Below are 21723 nucleotides of genomic sequence, written 5' to 3'. Positions count from 1 at the left end.
CTGCTTGATATATCACTTTGCTTGTATTTTTCTCATTTGTAAGTCGCTTTGGATAAAAGCGTCTGCTAAGTGAATAAATGTAAATGTAAATGTAAATGTGATACAAAACTGCATTAGGGAAAATATTACCTCAAAAGTGAATAAATACCTAGCTAGAATGGAGCTAACATTGCTTGAAAGGAGACCTAAATAAATAAAAATGCCAGATACATTGCAGAAATCGCAGCTACTTCCTGGATTAGGAAGTAGGATTACTTTAGAGTTACATTTTCACCTACTAACTTACCATGACTATGATCAAGCACCTAACATCTCAGTGAATAAGAAGGATTGTACAAATTTCTCTCAGTTCTGTCAAATGCACTTGGACCAAAACCACACTAACCAGCCACATTATCTTTATTCATAGATGTTTGAGAGACATAATTTCTAAGGGATTCCAAATACATTTTCAACCCAACAAAAACAACAGCTTGTAATCATCATTGTTGTTGTGAGATGTATCTCAAAGTGAGCACTGCATGTAAAAATTGAAAAGTAGAAAAGCAGAATACATGAAATGTTACTATAAACTCTAAGCAAACTGTCCCAAGATGGCTGCTGAAATTTAAAGGGTGGGTGGGTCGAGGGGGGAGGGGTATCAGACTATATCAAGAGCAGAGCCTTTTCAATCTTATTGCAAACAGTTTTTAAAGCATTTTAAGAGCATTTGAAATACACTGGTGATGTTACGAATGACTCATTTAACTGCAGTAGAGCCTGTTGACACGTAGAATGTCATTGGGGCTCATCTCAGTGGCACGTCCAATGGGAACATTATTATCTGGTATAGGGATGATGGTTGGCCGCCTGTTCCTGGAGAAAGCAAACCTGGACCAACACAGTGTGTTAATTTACAATGTGGCATCAAAACAAATAGATATGTAAAGGGCGGGAGTGGGGGGGGGGGGGGGTGTTAAGAGAATAATACTTTACCTTGAATAGTGCATGACAGAATTGTAGTCATATGGAGTGTTCAAATTGTTGGTGTTGACTATGTCAAAATTGAACTCTTGTCCTGTGAATATATTTATCAAATAATTATGTTGTTTCTTTTGTCTTCTTTGACTGTCAGGACAAAGGCCTCTAAGATTACCTAAAGCACATTTTTACATTCATATATTTAAATGTTCTTCCCTATCCAATTTCAAGAATATATAGCGGGAGAGAGAGAGAGAGAGAGAGAGAGAGAGAGAGTATACAGTGCCTTGTGAAAATATTCAGACCGCTGACCAATTCTATCACACTACTGAATTACAAATGGTACACTGAAATTTCATACTGAAACCCAATCAATTATTGTAAGGTGACATTGGATTTATGTTGAGGAAATATATTTTTTTATATATAAAAAAAAAACTGCTTGCTTACAGAAGTATTCAAGTATTTCCTTGTTAGGGCAGTTTCTTTCTATGGTATAAACTGGGGCCTTCCACAGCACAGGGGTTGAATACTTTACTAATGCAAGTAAAAAATTAAATATCTCTAATTCTAATCGTTTCTGTAAAATATTTCCCAACATAAATCCAATGTCACCTAACAATAATTGATTTATTTGAGTTTCAGTGTTTTAAAATAAAATATCAAACAGAATATATATATATATATATATATATATATATATATATATATATATATATATATGCACACAATTATTAGGCATTAGTAAAGTCAGTATTATGATCTGATTATTATTTATATGCATATTTATCCAAGTCTTAACAATATAGAAATTAAAGCTAACTGGGTATGATTATTTTCAGATGAAGTTTAATTGTTTAATGAAGGAGGCTGTGGCTTAAAGTGATTAACACCCTATATAAGGTGTGCATAATTATTAGGCAGCTTCTATAACTCAGGAAAACGGGCCAAAAAGGAAATTTAACGGTGACTGAAAAGTCAAAAATTGTAACATGCCTATCAGAGATTGCAAAGCTAATAATGTGTGACCTCCAGACAATCAAACACTTTGTTATGAATACTCTACAGGGTCACAAAAATGTGGAGAAGAGAAGGCAGAAGTTGACTTTAAAGACTTAAGAAGAAGAAAAAAGTGAGGTTACCAGTAAGCCTCCAGTGCCACCATATGGCGAAGGTATGGAAGCCTAAAACATGACCACCACTAAATAAGACAAACTAAAGCGTCATGAATGGGCCAAGAAATACCTAAAGACTTCTCAAATGTTTTATGGACAGATGAAATGAGAGTGACTCTAGATGGAGCAGATCTCAGCCTGTGGGTGGCTCACTAATGGGCACAGAGTACCAGTTAGAGAGAAGCACCAGCAAGGTGCTGCAAGTGTACTGCTGTGGGCTGGTATCATTAATAATGAGCTAGTTGGACCATTTCAGGTTGAAGATGGACTGAAAATCAACTCTCAAACCCACTGACAGTTTCTAGAAGACACTTTCTTCAAGCAGTGGTACAGGAAGAAGTCAGCGACATTCAAGAAGGCCATGATATTTATGCAGGACTATGCTCCATTGCATACATCAAGCTAAACCACTGCTTGGCTAGCCAGAAAAGGCATCAAAGATGACAGAATGATGATCTGGCCCCCTTCCTCATCTGGCTTAAATCCTACTGAGAACTTCTGGGTATTCTCAAGTTTGGGATTTGCAGTAAGGGAAGACAATTCACCTCTTTGAACAGAATTTGGGAGGCTGTGGTGGCTGCATCAGCTAAAACTGATCATGAACAGATCAAGAAAATGACAGATTCAATGAATGGAAGGCTCCTGGCGGTTATTGGAAAGAAAGGTGTGCTGTATTCATTACTGAACTGTTTTGAAGGGCCAAAATTTGTTTTTGTTTTTTTTTGTTGTTAATTGTTATATGTTCTTTTAATATTAGTTATTTGTTAGATAATACTTTAAGACTGAAGAATAAACAAGTAAGTGATTATATTTTTTAATTAGTTGCCTAATAATTGCTTTTGTTCACCAATAAGATGAAGTTGAGAAATACCATTTGCCTAATAATTGTTCATGCAGTGTATATATATTCACACACACACACACACACACACACACACACACACAAAACAGTTGACTTTATTACTTTATTACTAAGAAATAACAAGTTTAATTTCTGCTCTACTCACCAGGTATAACATTTTCCAAGAGGATTCTGACATGATTGTCACGGTCACTACGAGTCTGCTCATGATGAAAGCCCAGAGCATGGAGAAGCTCATGTTGGATGATATCATGGAAAACGCAGCCATTGCGTTGTAGGGACACAACTTGTCTTCTACCCCTGCGACCCACGAAAGAGTAGCACCTGTACAGGAAAGAATACATTCTCAAGCTTGCTTTCATTACATGAGGACTGGATGGGAGTTAAATCGATATGTTTCTGAAAAATGGTCTCCAATATTAAAACTGTTGACATACCCAGAGTCTGAGATTATATTAATGAAGTCTTCTTCATTGGTGCGAGGTATGAATTGGATACAAGTTGAATTTTGGAAGGAGGCCAGCCCACGCTGGATAACACTTATTTCAGAGGATGCTGTCAGAAAGAGAAGCTTGTTAACGATAGCTAATGGATCTCTGACACATCTTACTTTGAAGCCATGTGAAAAGTGATACTCACAATATTCCGTGGAAATGGTGAAGGGCACCTTAACCTTTCCGTCACTGTCCCTGCGCCATTTGCACCCACGAGAAGTGCATGGATCTGCATTCTGGAGATCAGTGTACTCTGCTATGTCACCATGTGTAATGGTGAATTCACCCTTTGGCTTTCCTGTCCAGTAAAACACAATTGTCTACACTGGGATTCATAGTACACGCATTACTTTTTCAAAAATATTTTAAGAAAACGTCTACAGTCTATTTTACTAAACTAAAGGAAGACTGAACACTTCAATTCTTATATTTCCTTCAATGATAAATTATGCTTTCAATATGTATCAGTTTAAAACATGTCCCATGACCAATGAAACTATTTCCAATGAGCATGCACGTTCCAGAAAAAAGAACTAGTAGTTATTAGATGGGAATCAGACAGTCATCAGTGGACATCATATGTTTAATCAAATATTTGGAAAAAGTTGATATTCGTAAACAGTATCTCTTATAGTCCTTTCACATGTAAGTAAACACTAACAAAGTCGCACAGGAAAGCAGAATAGACATTTGCTGTAAGGTATGTCAGACAATTGTTTCTACAAATAAAATATTGATGCTTAATCTATAAGTGAAAAATCTATCACTGTCATATCTTACAGCTTAGAATGTACTGTGCTGTGCCCTCAGTTTTTAATAGAAAGCGGACAGATTTGATTTTATTATATACCTAACCTCTTCATAATGTATTTTTTCTAACACAACCAATTACACTGTTACAGCTACACCATTCTCTGGTTACCACTTGTACAGATGGTCACAAAAGTACCTACAATATATAAAGTAATACCTCAATTATCAGCCTTATTTTTTATACAGGGCCAAGAAGTCAAGTGCAGTTTTTTTTCACTCTTACCAGAATTCTTGTTGGCTCTTTCAATTCTGGCAGATACAGAGAAATAATCCTGGTCAATGCTGTTATCTGAAATGAATTTGGTGAAATTAGTTTAAACAAAACAAAACAAAACAAAAACAATAAAAAATAGCTATACAATTTCAAAACTGTAAAGATAAATTAATAAAAAATCTGAATCAAGTAGCATCTTACCAGTCTCCTCAGAGGTCACATCAGCCAATGCCTGGTTGATAAATATTTAAAATGTCTGTGAGCTGATATTTTACTAAGTACTAATGCAGATGCCAAATAAAAAGCAGTATGTTATTGAAATAGGTCTTTTTTTAGATTTACTCAAATCTAGTCATAATGTATTTTATGTTGTTATTTATTTTATGTTAATTTCTGTTAGCTCACCTTTATGGAATGACTCTGAACTAGACTGATGCTGAGCAGCAGCAGGATGATGCCTTGAATCAGGTACATGATGAGAGTCACATTCAGTGTAGCAGCACCGAGACTGAAGAATGCTCATGCAGAAGTACAGTTTAAATACACTAATAAGAGTTTACACTAATAAGAGCTTCTCAATGGTTATGGCAAACCAAAAAAAGGGGAACTAGAAAATCTTACATAAAAGTGTGGGTTTTGTCTTCTTGTTATTTCACATGCACCACTTTTTTAAAAACACTTTTGAAACTTCCTTGAAATTTTCAAACTGTTAGAACCAAACCATATTCCAACCCTACCACTGGCAAATCCAGACCCTATGCAAACCCTAACTCTAGCTCAGTGTTAACCATTTACCTACCCTGAACCTAAGCAAATGCTAACTCTAGCCCAAGGATCACCCTGCAGCTCTACATTAATTATTCATAACAGGTGATCCAATCTTCATCCAAATCATAATAACAGCCAAACACATTCTGCTTGAATAAAACACAAATGGTCACATTTGATTAGAAGTTCACAGTTTAGGTTTAAAAAAAAATATTAAGACTCTAAGCTAGCGACTTTTCTGAAGTCTAGTTTGAGTCAAGAACTGTCTAATTAAAAAGGTCTGGTTAGTGACAGAGAACTGCTTTTCTTAAGAAAGTTTTATTCATGTGAACCAACAGAGCCAGTGAGCTATGCAACATAGGCAAAGGTTTGTTGGTACCTCTTTAAATTCATGATACAAGGACAAATCAAAGAAACGTGGCTCAGACTTTAGGGATGGCCCTTTCATGTTTCAGCATGACATTACCAGCATGCATAAAGCAAGGTCCCTAAAAAATTGTTGACTGGTCCTGGAAAAAGTCCTGACCTCAACTTCTTCCAACACCTTTAGGATGAAGTGAAAGCATATCTGAGCTAGGCCTTACTGCCCAACATCAGTAATCTGGAAAGTTCTCCCAGAACAGTGGAGCAGAAAAGTGTAGACCAAGGCCATTCGCCAGGTCCAAAATTTTCTTGTTGTGGGCCAGAAAGAGAAAAATTATGCAGTCACGGGCCACAGACTATAATAATAAAATTAAGGAAATCATTAACTACCACCACTAACACTGCCTTTTTTGTTTAAGTTATTAATTCAGTAGGTTTTTGAATATTTTCTGATGAGAGGTTGACAATTGTATAAATAGATACAATATATCAGATAATAAATCTAATGAGAACACTGATGACTGAAGAATTACTATCAAGTTGGGTGTAAATTTTCTTGTGGAAATTCAAAACTCATTGTAAAGGTCAAAGGTCAAAGATCATTCTGTCCTTATTCAGCACCAGTGCATGACTTGAAAACGTTTAATTTCATAATATACAAAGCAGTGTTCCAAGAGTGCTGATAGCAATAGTTTGTTACAGTGAAACCACTACTATACTTACTATAGACTGTCAGTCAGTCTGTGTGCTGGCATGGCAATGCTCTGTCCAACTGTCGCTTCTTTGGGAACTATTTTTGTTGATAGAGCAAAAATAAACAAAATATGTAGCCATATTGTGCAAGAAATCTGTTACCAAATATTAATTTCTTGTTTATAGAACTGTTGTATAAAAGCAATATCACAATTGCAGTCGCGCATGTGTTATTGCTTAAATGTCCTCACAGGGCATTTAAAAAATGGTAGCGGGCTATAATTTGGACAGCCCTGCCATATACACATATACTCAGTATCCTTGTTTTTTTTAAATGTGCAGTTTGTATATATTGACTTGTGCTGATCAATTTTGTTATAGTATAGCCGTATCTGCACTGTAACACTGATCGCAAGCACTTATGTAATGGGATGTTTGGGTGTCCACATACTTTTGGCCACGTAGTGTACCTTGTGTTCTGTCTACTAAAAAGACAACACTTTAGATAAATGGTGCTATCAAACTTGGTGCTTTTTCTCAACCCCAAGTGCAGATATTACATGTATATCAATCTTTATTTCAAATTTTTAATAGGGATAATAATAATCTAATCTAAATGTAGTAGGTGGTAGAATCTAGAAGGAAATGGTAACTGGGCTAAAACATTACTATAGGTACATAAGGAGAATTGAAAACACTAAACTAAACAATAATATATACATTTTTTAAGTGATGAAATTGCTCGTTGTTGTTGTTGTTGTTGTTGTTGTTGTTGTTGACTAATGACTAAATGAAGATGTGGAACATTAGTGTAATGGAAACTCATTAGTAATTAGTGAAGTGTTACTGTGTTGTTCTTCAGTAGTTAATGATACTGTGAAATATTATTACACATGGTAATCCATTACTAATTTTTGTTATTTAAAAGAAAATTATTTACAAAAAAATTGAAAGTATGTTCATTTAGTTTTTTTTATTGTTGTTCATTGCTACATTACAGCTTTGTACTTTTGTAGGTTATTTTTGCCCAGTCTCTCTTTAGACCTTGAGTGGCTAAATAAAAACAACACTATAATAAGACCTATAATAACTTACATTTTAGACACAGAGGTGTTGGAATAGGTTGAGGTATATTAGATTTTAGAACTCCAGAAGGAATATAAGACTTAGCTATTGGGGAATAATTTTGATATGATCAATTAATCAGTAGCTATTTTATTTATTTATTTATTTTTTAAAAAAAGCCATCATTAACTAGTAGTTCTGCAGAAGAAATGTATCAGTAATTACTGCTTGAGACACAGTTAATTATTTCATAGTTAATAGTGAACTCCTACTAACATATTTACTGAGTAATTAACTAGTAGATCTTAGTATTTAATAAGATAGGTGTTAAAAAAAGAACTGCTCAGTCATTCTTGCTTAGTTCCTTCATGGTTATCTATGAGTTATTGTACAGTATTGTAAAATGTTACCCATTGTATATAGATAGGGTGATGCAAATAATTTGTATGTGAATATATTTTCCACAGGACCGATTTGGGTAGATGGTAGTATTTTTAACCAGTGTATAAAACTGTTTTAGTTGATGTGCATTTTAGGGATGTTTTAATAAAAGGCCTTCTGCAAATAACACCACATCATTTCAGCCATGACAACTTTCAGAGTAAATGGTGAGCTTTTATTGATGGGGATGGAGTGTAAATGGGTTTGGTCTTGGCAGACTAGATGTGCTACGCTGCTGCTGCTGAGCAAATACGAATACTTATTCTGATGGACATAGACAGATATAGAAAAGAATAGAGGCACGCTGCTGCTGTAAAGGGTATGGAAGGAGGAAGGAGTTACCAACATTTATCAGCACTCAGACTTTATCAGCAGTTATCAGCATTTATTAGCAGTTATCGGCAATTATAGGCAGTCATCAGAATCCATCTGCGTTTATCGGTGATTATGAGCAATTGTCAGCTACGATCAGCTTTTATCGCCATTATCAGCATTTATTGACATTTATCGGCTATTATCGCATTTACCAGTTGTGATCAGTATTTGTCAACCATTATCAGCATTTATAGGGCATGTTTTCTGACTGAATATACACATTGAATGTCGCCGTTATCAACCTTGATAAGAAAGTATCGGGATGTGCCAGCCAAGATCAGTGTTTATAGCCTTTATCAGCATTCATCAGCATTTATGGGAATTTACAAGCCGTAAACAATACATAGGATACAATATTTAATAGCATGCACAGGCCATAGCTGGCAAGTTGGTCGGGATTATAAAGGGTTATGTGGTTGGAGAAGTGTGGCTGATAGGCTGTTGCGCAGCGTCGAGGGAGCCAATCAGTGCTCAGACAGAGTTTCATGGCTGAACTGGCATTTCAGTAGAAACGGTCCCCAAAGGAAATTATGTATCAAAAACTAGATAAAATGATATAAAATCATTTCAATAGAAATGATGTAGGGGTTTATCATTTCTTGCTATTAAAAGATCTTTCTGTTCTAGATTATTAATTCACAGATAATTAGCTCAGTAAAGCACATGCTGTATTCTATCCACCATGCTTTCCATTCGAGAATGAGGTTTTTGGTACACATTATTTATCTGTCTCTAAGCATGCAGTGCTCTTCAAGATTCTTTTGTATTGTAGTTAATTTTATAATATTTTTGGTGATAACAGGATAAGGTTATTACAATATTAAGTACAATTATATGCTTTGCTTGCTATGCCAGTGCATATACATTTAAATCATACAAAGATGTACAAAATATGCCTATAAGTTTTAGGCCATGGAAAATCCACACCTGATTTTCCTCATGGAAACCTATTATAGTAGAAGATAATAAATTTGACAATGACATTATGTCAAATGTTGTGCATCTCCATCTACCTTTATAGATTAAATGTGTAATATTGTCATTTACATTGTCATTTATCCTTTGCATTGCAATTTTACCACTGACTTAGAGTTTAATTTAAAGAGAAGTCACAATAAAAGTCCATATCAATCTCTGTAGCATCTTTTAAATAATATTGCCTTTTCCAATTTTGAAAATTATTTTTTGTTGTTGACCAATACATACAGTCATGGGAAAAAGAAAGTACACCCTCCTTCAATTCTATGTTTTATTTATCAGGGCCTAAAGAACAATTGTGTGGCTCTCACCAACTTCTATAAACAAGCAAATAACCGCAGGTGACAACCTCAGCTTGCTTTTCTCCCATAAACAGCTATCTGATCAGTATTTTTGCTCGCCTACAAACACCTTGTCTTGGATATAATTATTGTCTGTAAACATCTACAAAAAATGAACCATTTAAATTTTGAGGCTACTCAATTCCCTTTAGTTGTACAGTTTTGAAACTCTTCTTCTTTTAACAATTTGGTTTTTTCTGCAAATGCTGCAATGCTGCAATTTCTGGTCATATTTTGTAATGCTACAGTAATGTGTGCTTATTTTCCTGTGTGGTGGGTGATTGTTGACTAATCCTAACGGTTTTAAAGCTTGCACACAAGCATCCTAACTTACAGCAGGTCTATCTTCGGTGCCATATGAGAGGCTTTGGTAAACAAGTGTTAGAAGTGTTCATTTATTGTCTTCTCTTGTATTCTTTTTTTCATACAGTATGAGCCACAGCATCCAACATCCCAACACTGTTGTTGAAGCTGGTTTTTGTTTTCACACTCCAACTCCCCCATTATGTTTTCAGCCATCAGAACAAGCACAGTGTTCTACTTGAGGAATTTTTCATGAAAACTATTGACCTCAGGTGATGTGTCTGCTGTGCTGCAGGATAATATCCAAAGCAGTATGCACAGACATGAGAACTGCATGTATAGCAGGGGTCCAAACAGTTCGTCTGGTAGGGAAAGAGGTTCAAAGAGGTGAAACTGTGCTAATTTTTGATGTGCTGTGATGTGCTGAATGATCCAGTATTAGATATCTGAGTGGCAAAAGTATGTGAACCTCTAGGATTAGCAGTTAATTTTAAGGTGAAAGTAGAGTCAGGTGATTTCAATCAATGCAATGACAATAAGGTGCGAGTGAGAACTCTGTTTTATTTCAAGTGAAACATGTGAAACATGATGGTGGTAGTATCACGGTTTGGGCCTGTTTTGCTGCATCTGGGCCTGGAGGACTCGCCATCATTGATGGAACAATGAATTCTGAATTATTCCTGAATATAATATTCGATCATTTTCCTCAATAAATAACTTACCAAGTATAATATTGATACTGAAAGAAAAGGTTCACATACTTTTGCCACTCACAGATATGTATTATTGGATCAGTTTCCTCAATAAATAAATAACCAAGTATAAAATTTTCGTCTCATTTGTTTAAATTGGGTTCTCTTTATCTACTTTTAGGACTTGTGTCAATATCTGATAATTTTTCAGGTCATATTTATGCAGAAATATACAAAAATCTGAAGGGTTCACAAACTTTCAAGCATCAGTGTACATTCAAAAATAAATATTTATCAGAAAATTATACCTCTTTCACCTTATGACAAAATTAAATCATGTAACTGCTACATCAATTATCTTTTTCAACATGATGGGTTTTTTTTATGTTTTAGGTAATATTATGCAAAATTGTAGAAAATTCGAGCAACACTGTACATGTATGGCCTAATTACTTGTCTAACTCGAAATAGACTTACTCCATGTATTAAATGTGCATAGGCAATCTCTGTATGGCCATGGATAGCAATAACTGCCCCTAAAAACACTGCCTAAAATGCTGCCGCAACAAATTCCTGCTGGTTAGTTGCAATTTGCATTCTTTACACTGCCACATTCACAATCCTAAAAAGAAGAATAAGAAAGTATTATTAGATACCATATTTAACAAATGACAAATAGCATAACATTTTCTTGTGTTTCCCTGTTTTCCCCTTCCCCATGTTTTCTCTCCCTTGTGTTTCTGTGTGTGTGTGGGGGGGGGGGGGGGGGGGTAGGGGGATGGCGCTCCACTTCTGTTGGAACTGGCATAAAGTTCGCATGCCGTTGGATGTTCGATCTTCGCAAATTAAGGGACTGTGTCAAAAGTTACATACAACATTGCTATACACGTTTCTAACTTTAATAGCATTTGAAGTCACAAAAGCAACTGTAAAGTGTTCATGAAGGTGTCAGCTATGATGCACACCTTTTACTATTTTTTATATTTATTAAAATAAACTGTCAAATCATATCTAAACATTGTGATTTTTAAAATATACCATAATTTAGAACATGGCAAAGCTCAATAGCATTTGAAGAAAATACAGTCACAAAAGCAACTATAAAGTGTTCATGTAGGTGTCAGGTATGATGCACACCTTTTAGCTTTTTGATATTTGTCAACAACTCCATTCAACTCACCTTTCCCTCACACTCTCACCCCCTTCCGCTCGTTAATAAAACCCGTTTCATCTTGGATCCCTGTGTCTGTGTTCTGCTTTTGGGTCCCCCTGTCCCTGTGCCCTTAACAAGTGCACCACTTCTTTTAGCGTCAGAATCAGTGGTCAAACTAATCAGAAATAAAATTTATCCGATGGAAATGTGAATTCACTGAAAGGAAAAGGAACACAGGATGTTAAAGGACATGGGCTCTAAAATCTGATTGGCTGAGCCCTGTGTAAAGCTATTGTAAAATCCTCACACACCTGTGACCACATCACTATAATTGAATTTTGTATTATACAGTTTGTTTTAACAGTTATTTACAGTCGACTAATTTGATTAAACAAGAATGGTTAAAGAAGAATAAAGGTAATGTTTTGGAATGGAAAGTCAAAATAAAAATGTTGTGGAAGGACCTGAAGTAAGCAGTTCATGTGAGGAAACCCACCAACATCCCAGAGTTGAAGCTGTTCTGTACTGTTCTGTAATGGGCTAAAATTCCTCCAAGCCGATGGTTATTAAATTATTTATCCCTGATCTATTTCCCTCAACAGTAAGACCCAGAAGAGAACCAATTACAGGTTTTTATATCATTTCATTTTTAATAAGATTATGTCGTTTCGGGGAAATACAGCAAACAAGTTTTAAATATTCTTTCTGACATACATTTATCCCAAAGATATTAATGAATTCAATGTAACTATAAAGATCACCCGAATGATTTAGTAGGTCTATAAAAAAATAAATCCTTTGTTAAATCAATAATATATGTTGATTGTTCCATTTAACAAATGAGTAGGGAGAACAATTGTTTGTAGGCTAATTTCCATGCATCTAAAGCTTGCTTTTGAAAGTTGGACAGTTTAATTGGGTGTTTACTGCATTTAAAATCACAAGCAAGTAGAAATTTAATTCTGCCACCTCTATTTAAGATTAAACTGAAGATAAAGAACTATGCAGAATCATTCCTCCAACACAGTGCTTGATGACTGTGCTGATTAGGGGTAACACAGAACAGGTGTGAGTGTTCAGTGAGACATGTGACAAGGCCATGTGACATGCAGAGGCTGATAGGTAATGTATTAAAGCATCGATTTCAGCATAACCCTGACACCAATGAATAGTGAAAAAGTTTAGCTACTGCAATTTGGATTAATCGGTATACTAGAGAAACTAGGTTTATTCCCATTTGCAGTTCAGGTAAATTACAGATTGTAGATTATGTAGATTAGTCTTCAGTGCATGTGGAACAGATGCCATTCTCATAGGCAGTCACTGCATGGGATCTCTGGATCAGAAATGCAGCCTTCAACTGTGGAACTAGACATCAAAAAAACACAGTCATATTTACAGTAGACACATTAAACATAACCACAGAATTTCACAAAATTGTACTCACTAAGGAACCTCTCTGCAGTTGTAAGCAATCTTTGTGTTCAAAGTGCTTTGTAGCATGTTGAGTGAGGAATGATTGCATGTAGTCCTGTTAACAAAGAGTAAAACATAACTTTAAAAGAACAGTGTTATTTTCATACCCATAATTCTTAGAAGGGACACATGTTTAGTAATAGCATCGTATAGTTAAAGGCAAAAAAATTACATACACCTAGGTTAAAAATATTCAACCTCAGTTTTTCACATTACCATACATTTCTTCTGACAAGTTGATTAGGGCATCTACTTTATTCACATCAGAGGTCATTTTAAAACAATTGATTAGATGCAGATTTACTTCAGCTTTAATTCATTACATCAGAATCATAGTGGGCAAAATGTTTACATACACCAAGCTGACTGTCTCTTTAAACAGTCTGGAAGGTTCTAGAAATTAATATACTGACTGGAAACTTCTGAGTGGTCAATTGTCAAAATTAGGAGTTAATTGTGAGGGCACATTTGGCTGTGAAAGTTTAGAGACACTGCCCTTTGCTCTTGATAGCAAAAATCCAGGCAACTCAGCCAAGACCTCAGAAAAACAAAACAAAACTCTGGTTCCTCCCTAGGAGCAATTTCCAAACGACTGAAGATACCACAAGCATTTGTACAAACAGCTGTTTGCAAATATAGAAATCTTGGGACCACACAGACACCGCGTCATTCAGGAAAGAGCTACAAATTAACTCCCAGTGAGGAACCTACTTTGGTCCAAAAGGTTCAACTGGACCCCAAAACAACAACAAAAGAACTGGTGAACAAAAGTATTTACAGCCTCCATTACGTGAGTTCTACATCATGGCCTGAAAGGTTCAATGAAGAAGCCCCTTCTCTAAGACCATTAAAAGGCATAAAGAAGCCAGACTTAAATTTACAAGTGAGCAAAAGCCCTTTGAAGTAGTGTGAGGCGGGGCTTTTAATCCAAAGAACAAAATCCCAACTGTGAAGCATGGGGGCGGCAGCATCATGTTGTATGAGAGTTTTGCTGGTAAGGGAATGGTGCACTTCATAAAACAGATGGCATAATAAGGAAAGAAGATTCTCTAGAAATACTGAAGCAAAACCTCAAGATATCAGCCAGAAGGTTAAAACTTGGTTGAAACTAGGTATTCCAGCAGGACAATGACCCTAAGCATACCTCCAAAGTGGTAACAAAATGGATTAAAGACAACAAAGTAAAAATACTGGAGTAGTCATCACACAGCCCTTACCTGAATCCCATAGAATATTTGTGGCCTGAACTAAAAAAGAGGCCCACAAACCTGTTCTCTTAGGAGGAATTAGCAAAGATTCTGGCAAAGTATTCTGAGTAGCCTGTGGAAGGCTTACACTTACCTCCAAGTGCTTCGATTCAAGTTCAAACAATTAAATAGCAATGCCACCAAATATTAACAAAGTTACAACTGATATAATAAATACACAATGAAATAAATCTGTCTCTGCCTAGATGCATGTAAACTTTTGGTCTATATAAGCTGATTGTGCAAAGTAAATACTACAAAATAAATAAAAATAACACAAACACTGTCAAACACTTGGGTTTTTTTTAAAGTTGTCATTCTTGGTTTGTTAGTATTTCTGCTTCAGATATTTGAAGCAATTTTTTTTTTAAATAAACAGCTTTTTTTTTGTATAACTAAGCTAAAATTGAAGAGACAGTAGGCTTGTTTCAGCCAAGGAAGTGCTTTCTCTAAACCTGATTTCTACCTTTTCAGCTGTTTGAGTGCACCAAAAGGCAAATAAGCAATATGTGGGTAAAGTAGGTTTTGCGTTCCACACACATACACAGATTTACAAACCAATACTTACGTGTCTGTGTCCTTGGTGACAAGCAATACAGTCAAACCAGCCACTTTATCGGGATCCAAATTCTTCACTTCTACACTTCCAAATACACTTGATTAAAGAAAACAAACAAATGACAATAGCATTATTATAACAGAAATAAACTCTACACGGCAGCACTGACCTAAGCCCTATTCGGACAAGATTAGATTTCAGGACATATGTCTGTAAAGTAATTGTTACTGCAGACGTCAGTGGTATTTTCATCAATTCACACATCAAACTTAACATGATGCCGCACTACAGGGTTTAATAATACAACATGGCACAGAAGAAACAAAAGAAAAGCTGCAACTGGACCAGAGCTGAAATGTTAGGTTTAATTTCAGTTTGGGGACAACAATGTTATCAAACACTGTTTGAACAAATGTTACATAATCATTCAGTTTGGGAGAGGATTTTTCGGGAAGTTGGCGATAAATGTCCCTCTGTCAAAGTGGCAACTGGACTAAATGATTACAAAGAATCAACTACCTAAAATGAAAATACAGAGAGTGAATTCGGAGACAACAGAAGAAGTGGCTCGGATTGTGTGCAGTGTCCGTACTTCAAGGAACTGGATGTCGTGTTGGGCACGTATAATTTACTCTCTAATTATGTATGTACAGTTAATTATACTATACCTGACATGACTTTGTAAGTAGCTAACAGACAAACTCGTTTAGATAGGTAGGTACTTGTTTGGGTAGATATCATTAGTATCAGTAGAACACACAGTTTATCATGCATGTTAGCAAGTAGAAATATAAGCAAATTGGGACCTTTTGGGGTTTTTTTTACAATGGGTTTACAACGAAAGAAAACCACATCCTCGAGTGCCTTCATACTTGAGAAAATATCAGGAAAATGCACAGGAGATAGTGTAATATTTACCCAGAGGTCAGTTGGCATGGCATTAGTTTAACCTGGGGTTAATTTTACAGACCGTTTTAGAAGGTAAAAGATGCTGTAATCTTCACTGGCATGGGAACACACAGTCCAGAAAAAGTCCCGAAAAATAACAGAACTGACATCTCTAGTCCACACAGGATTAAAATCACAGAGAAGTTCTGGTAATTAGTACATTAACCCCCCCCCCCCCCCCCCCCCCCCATGTAAAACTAATTTTGTCTGAATTTCAGAGGTGGATAGTAACGCACTGCATTTACTTCAATACATTTACTTGAGTAACTTTTTGAAGAAAAAAAAACTTTTAAGAGTAGGTTTAACTGCTCACACTCTTACTCAAGTTCATTTTCAATCACAGAAATGTACTTTTATATCGTTGCATTCGGTGGCCTTCTTCCGTTACTGTCAGGATTCGCATTTATGGGGATTGGGTGGGGGGTTCAGTCTATCTGAAAAGAAAATGTCAACATAAATTTGACAACCCCTAAAATGGGTCATACTATTTTCAATGCATGAGCACACACTGTAGACTGAATGTATGAAATACCACGCAGTCGTACACTCAGTCACCGAATGTAATGGAGATATGTACAAAATGTTCAAAAGACACTTTTTCTTGGAAAAGAAATGTCATAATCTAAATGTAGTTGTATCTCAAGCATAAATTTCCTGCACAGTTCATCAAAATGAAATGCTTATGGTGAAATGATTACAATGAAGTTTACCTATTATCTCGAGGTCACTTTAAGTCTTGAGTGTGAATGAAGCGAGCTGATAAAATAATGTTAATTAAAATAGTGTACGACTCTGAATTTGAACAAATAATTTACAACCTCAAAAATGTAAATTAGACCACATAAGTCTCGTGCATGGAAGTTACGTCTTTTACTATAGTAACAGTAAGCTACGTGTGCGCGTGCTTTCTCTTATGATCATCCATTCAGCGGTGAAGTGGTTAGGAATCACTACAATATAATTTTGACATACAAGTAAGTTGAGGAGTAGTTCAGAAAGTACATATTACTTTTTTAAGTCACATAAAGCTGAACAGCAGTGTACGAATTATAGCATTTAAAGTGTTGTGTTTATGCGCTGTTATAAAGATATAGCACAGTGGTTCACTGAAGCATGCATCTGCATTAAACAAACTAGTTAATCTTGGCAAACTGAACAGGTTTAAAAACGCCCTAACATTCATGATTTTCCATTCATTAAAAAAAATTTCAGAAGTAACTAGTAACTTGCTACTTGAATAGTCTTCTCATTGGATAGTTTATTACTTGTACTCAAGTAATTATTAACATTATTACTTTTACTGTTATTTGAGTAATTATTGTTATAAGTAGCTTTGCTTGTACTTGAGTAAAATTTTTTGGCTACTCTACCACCTCTGGTAATTTGGTGAGGGGTGCCCAAACTTTTGTATACAACTACATTGCCACCAGCTGGTTAGAAACATGATTAACCAATCAGAATCAAGCATTTCCCACATTTTCTGTTTGAAAGCCAGCTCACTACACTCTGAGCCCAGGGATATTGATGATGGGTGATGAAGAACCAAAGGTTTACTGCTGGAGGAGAAAATATAGTGTACATCAGTTTTTTTTGTTTGTTTGTTTTTTTTATTTATTTTATTTTATGAGATGTCATGTTCCCCTATTAATAGCATCATATTTTAATTATTTTCAGTAGCACTTTCAAAAGCTATTTAATAGTAACATTATATATATATATATATATATATATATATATATATATATATATATATATATATACATATATATATATATATATATATATATATATATATATATATATATACAGTATCTCACAAAAGTGAGTACACCCCTCACATTTTTGTAAATATTTGATTATATCTTTTCATGTGACCACGCTGAAGAAATGACACTTTGCTACAATGTAAAGTAGTGAGTGTACAGCTTGTATAACAGTGTAAATTTGCTTTCCCATCAAAATAACTCAACACACAGCCATTAATGTCTAAACTGCTGGCAGCAAAAGTGAGTACACCCCTAAGTGAAAATGTCCAAATTGGGCCCAATTAGCCATTTTCTCTACCCCGGTGTCATGTGACTTGTTAGTGTTACAAGGTCTCAGGTGTGAATGGGGAGCAGGTGTGTTAAATTTGGTGTCATCGCTCTCACACTCCTTCATACTGGTCACTGGATGTTCAACATGGCACCTCATGGCAAAGAACTCTCTGAGGATCTGAAAAAAAGAATTGTTGCTCTACATAAAGCTGGCCTAGGCTGTAAGAAGATTGTCAAGACCCTGACTCTGAGATGCAGCACGGTGGCCATGACCATACAGCGGTTTAACAGGACAGGTTTCACTCAGAACAGGCCTCGCCATGGTCGACCAAAGAAGTTGAGTGTACGTGCTCAGAGTCATATCCAGAGGTTGTCTTTGGGAAATAGACGTATGAGTGGTGCCAGCATTGCTGCAGAGGTTGAAGGGGTGGGGGATCAGCCTGTCAGTGCTCAGACCATACGCCACACACTGCATCAAATTGGTCTGCATGGCTGTCGTCCTAGAAAGAAGCCTCTTCTAAAGATGAAGCACAAGAAAGCCTGCAAAGAGTTTGCTGAAGACAAGCAGACTAAGGACATGGATTACTGGAACCATGTCCTGTGGTCTGATGAGTCCAAGATAAACTTATTTGGTTCAAATGGTGTCAAGCGTGTGTGGCGACAACCAGGTGAGGAGTACAAAGACAAGTGTGTCTTGCCTACAGTCAAGCATGGTGGTGGGAGTGTCATGGTCTGGGGCTGCATGAGTGCTGCCGGCACTGGGGAGCTACGGTTCATTGAGGGAACCATGAATGCCAACATTTACTGTGACATACTGAGGCAGAGCATGATCAGTATGCTGTATTCCAGCATGATAACGACCCCAAACACACCTCCAAGATGACCACTGTCTTGCTAAAGAAGCTGAGGTGAAGGTGATGGACTGGCCAAGCATGTCTCCAGACCTCAACCCTATTGAGCATCTGTGGGGCATCCTCAAACGGAAGGTGGAGGAGCACAAGGTCTCTAACATCCACCAGCTCCGTGATGTCGCCAGGGAGGAGTGGAAGAGGACTCCAGTGGCAAACTGTGAAGCTCTGGTGAACTCCATGCCCAAGAGGGTTAAGGCAGTGCTGGAAAATAATGGTGGCCACACAAAATATTGACACCTTGGGCCCAATTTGGACATTTTCAATAAGGGGTGTACTCACTTTTGTTGCCAGCAGTTTAGACATTAATGGCTGCGTGTTGTTATTTTGAGGGGACAGCAAATTTACACAGTTACACAAGCTGTACACTCACTACTTTACATTGTAGCAAAGTGTCATTTCTTCAGTGTTGTTACATGAAAAGATATAATCAAATATTTACAAAAATGTGAGGGGTGTACTCACTTTTGTGAGATACTGTATATATATATATATATATATATATATATATATATATATATATATATATATAGATAGATAGATAGATAGATAGATAGATATTGGTTTGTGATTGGTTGGTATTAAGATCATGCCTTACATCATTAAAATAACAAATTCATGCCATTACTGCTCCTACTGCTGTATGGCTTCCACCCAAAATAGACAAGTATGTCACACTTATAAATATAATAGTAAATATCACTTGGGGGCTATGACACTGCTTGGCAGTACTGCTATGCTGACAAGATGGGGTGGTTTTCAGAAACAATTAACATGGCTTGCTAATGCTGCTAGCTAGCATTATTTGTGATTTGGACTGGATTTGAGTGACAGCAAAACTGTCTCTGTTTGATTTACATTCCTGCTTGGGCTTTCAAAAAAAAAAAGAAAAACAGAAATATAGAAATTAAAAAAAAAAAGAAATAAAGTTATGAGACTCAAGTGTACTCGTCACCTTCACCATGCTCAATTCCTCCCAGACCACCAGAGTGTTCATATTTTTTTCTTCCTTTGCTCTTTGCCTAACTGTTCATGCAAACCTGTTTTTTGTTCCCTTAATTATTTACCCTATTTAAGTGCTGTGTTTTTTCTTCCTTAGTTGCTGAGCATTATGTTGTATTGTTATGGTGTTGTATTTGCAGCTTTTGTTTTCATGTTGCCATGTCTAGTCCTACCTCCTTCTGAGTACCTTTTATATTTTTTACTGTCCCTCTCTGACCAGCAATGCAAAATAATCTGCAGGGCAGCACTTCTCTTCACCTTCAAAGCTACCTGTGCTTTCCCAGTCAAACGGCAGTAATCAAGCATTCTGTTCAAGTTAGGGCGATACAAACTTGCACAAAGGAGAGGGGCTTTTAGTATTTTAATCTAATTTATTATTACAAACTATCAATCGATTCAGAACACCAATAATGTTACAAAATAAATTACTTCTACATATGTTTCAAGAGTTGTAATTGCGAGTTCCCCCAGGTGACACCCTTACCGGTTGGACCAGAAATGAGGAGACAGTAGGCAGGCTTGGGACAACTCAAAAGGGGCTCTTTATTTTGTTTCACTGTTCTCTTCACTTTTCAGCGATTTAATTCTACCACTCAGATTTTCTCTGCTTGAACACGCCCCCGCTTTCATAGACTCTTAGCCCGTGACCTAGTGAACCATTATCAAGTGTATTTATTGATTGAGAAATCAAAGCACTTCTGTAATGCACACTGGATAAGGGAATCAGTTAAATGCCATAAATGTAAATGTATGGAGTGAATAATGTCATACTTGACAAATGTGACATACTTGATCCAAAGCCTGAGGAAAAGAATAAACATTCCTTGATTTTCCAAAGGTCACATTTTTTTGGTCTAGTTTCATGCATTTTGTCTGTTTTTTGAGATGTAGTTTTGCAAATTTTGCTGAAACTGGTCAACCCTGGTTAATAATATTACTTCGAACACAGCTGAAAGTACGACTAAAACCTTTCAAAGTGAGCTGCTAGACTGTATTCTGGATGACTATTACGAGGTTCCTATGTGATATCCAAGTGTGATAGCCTCTGGACATAATTTTGTTTGAGGCTATATTATTATTAATGTTGGCCTGCCCTACCAAAATCTGTAGTCAGGAACTTCTGCTGGATCTGATTATATTCTAAATCAAATGTTTTGCGATTTTATTTAGCCTATAAAAAAGATATCTGGAGCATATGTTAATAGTAAAAGATGGCTTATGGCTTAACCTGCCTTCAACTTAGAGTTGAAGGTGCATTAGGTAAGACGAAATGATAGGTATAGAGATAAGTATAAAATCTGGCCTCCCAGATCTGGTTCTGAACACCTTTTCTTGTGTGCCAACACAGGGTGTCTGAGGTGTCAGTGACGTGTGTGTTCTCACAGGCAGATGAGACTCACCATGAGTGTCACCACTATTCTCCGCTCCATCCATAGGAATAAGATGCCGATTCCTATGCACAGTTCCACAAAGCACGTCTACATAAGAGCGTGGTGTTGTGTGTTCCTCCACTACCGTTCCAGAAACTTTTTGATCCATAACCAACCTCTGTTTCCCAGGTGAGAGTTTTCACAGTTCATGTACATGATGGCACTTGTTGAAATACTTCTGATCTGTACCCATTTTCGCTTTCTCCCACAAGTGGAGAATGGCACTGTCAGGGAGTAGGGGATCCAGCAACATTGGGAGAATCGGCACCATGGTACGAATCCGGTGCCCCATCAGCAACTGAGCTGGACTATAGCTGTTGTGAAACTGCATGACAGTAATGCAAGGTAAGGATCTGATGTATTTTTGAGAAGGTTCTTGACTGTACGGCACGTTCTGCCTCTCCATTGCTGCATGGGTACTTTGGGC

At 36.4% G+C, this 21723-nt stretch overlaps 2 protein-coding genes across 2 annotated transcripts in view; both read right to left on the bottom strand.

Moving 5' to 3' along the window:
* Positions 1-383: 383 nt before the first annotated feature.
* Positions 384-5131, bottom strand: LOC128602989 (high choriolytic enzyme 1). The gene is made up of 8 exons (XM_053617160.1): positions 4924-5131; positions 4720-4750; positions 4528-4593; positions 3637-3789; positions 3435-3552; positions 3143-3321; positions 976-1057; positions 384-870 (listed from the first exon to the last, which is right to left on the bottom strand). Exons 1-8 carry the CDS (start codon positions 4990-4992, stop codon positions 744-746), a joined length of 825 nt encoding a protein of 274 aa, XP_053473135.1. The 5' UTR covers positions 4993-5131; the 3' UTR covers positions 384-743.
* Positions 5132-11700: 6569 nt separating this feature from the next.
* Positions 11701-21723, bottom strand: part of LOC128602886 (ADP-ribosyl cyclase/cyclic ADP-ribose hydrolase 1) — a 40717-nt gene continuing 30694 nt past the window's right edge. Inside the window, exons 6-8 of the mRNA XM_053617002.1 lie at positions 14982-15068; positions 13138-13221; positions 11701-13058 (exon numbers count right to left, since the gene is read on the bottom strand). Coding sequence (XP_053472977.1) covers positions 13001-13058; positions 13138-13221; positions 14982-15068 — 229 coding nt within the window. The 3' untranslated portion in view covers positions 11701-13000. The remainder of the gene's footprint in view (positions 13059-13137; positions 13222-14981; positions 15069-21723) is intronic.

This window comes from Ictalurus furcatus, chromosome 27 (assembly GCF_023375685.1).
Source record: "Ictalurus furcatus strain D&B chromosome 27, Billie_1.0, whole genome shotgun sequence".
Taxonomy (NCBI): domain Eukaryota; kingdom Metazoa; phylum Chordata; class Actinopteri; order Siluriformes; family Ictaluridae; genus Ictalurus; species Ictalurus furcatus.
The sequence above is the reverse complement of the archived record's forward strand: the minus strand, read 5'-3'. Positions and strand labels throughout refer to the sequence as shown.

Coding starts and splice junctions, on each gene's coding strand:
- LOC128602989 (XM_053617160.1), bottom strand. CDS start 4,992: ATGTACCTGATTCAAGGCATCATCCTGCTGCTGCTCAGCATCAGTCTA. Junction 3,322..3,434: donor AATATAATCTCAGACTCTGG/GTATGTCAACAG, acceptor TTTCCTGTACAG/GTGCTACTCTTTCGTGGGTC. Junction 871..975: donor TCTGTCATGCACTATTCAAG/GTAAAGTATTAT, acceptor GTGTTGGTCCAG/GTTTGCTTTCTCCAGGAACA.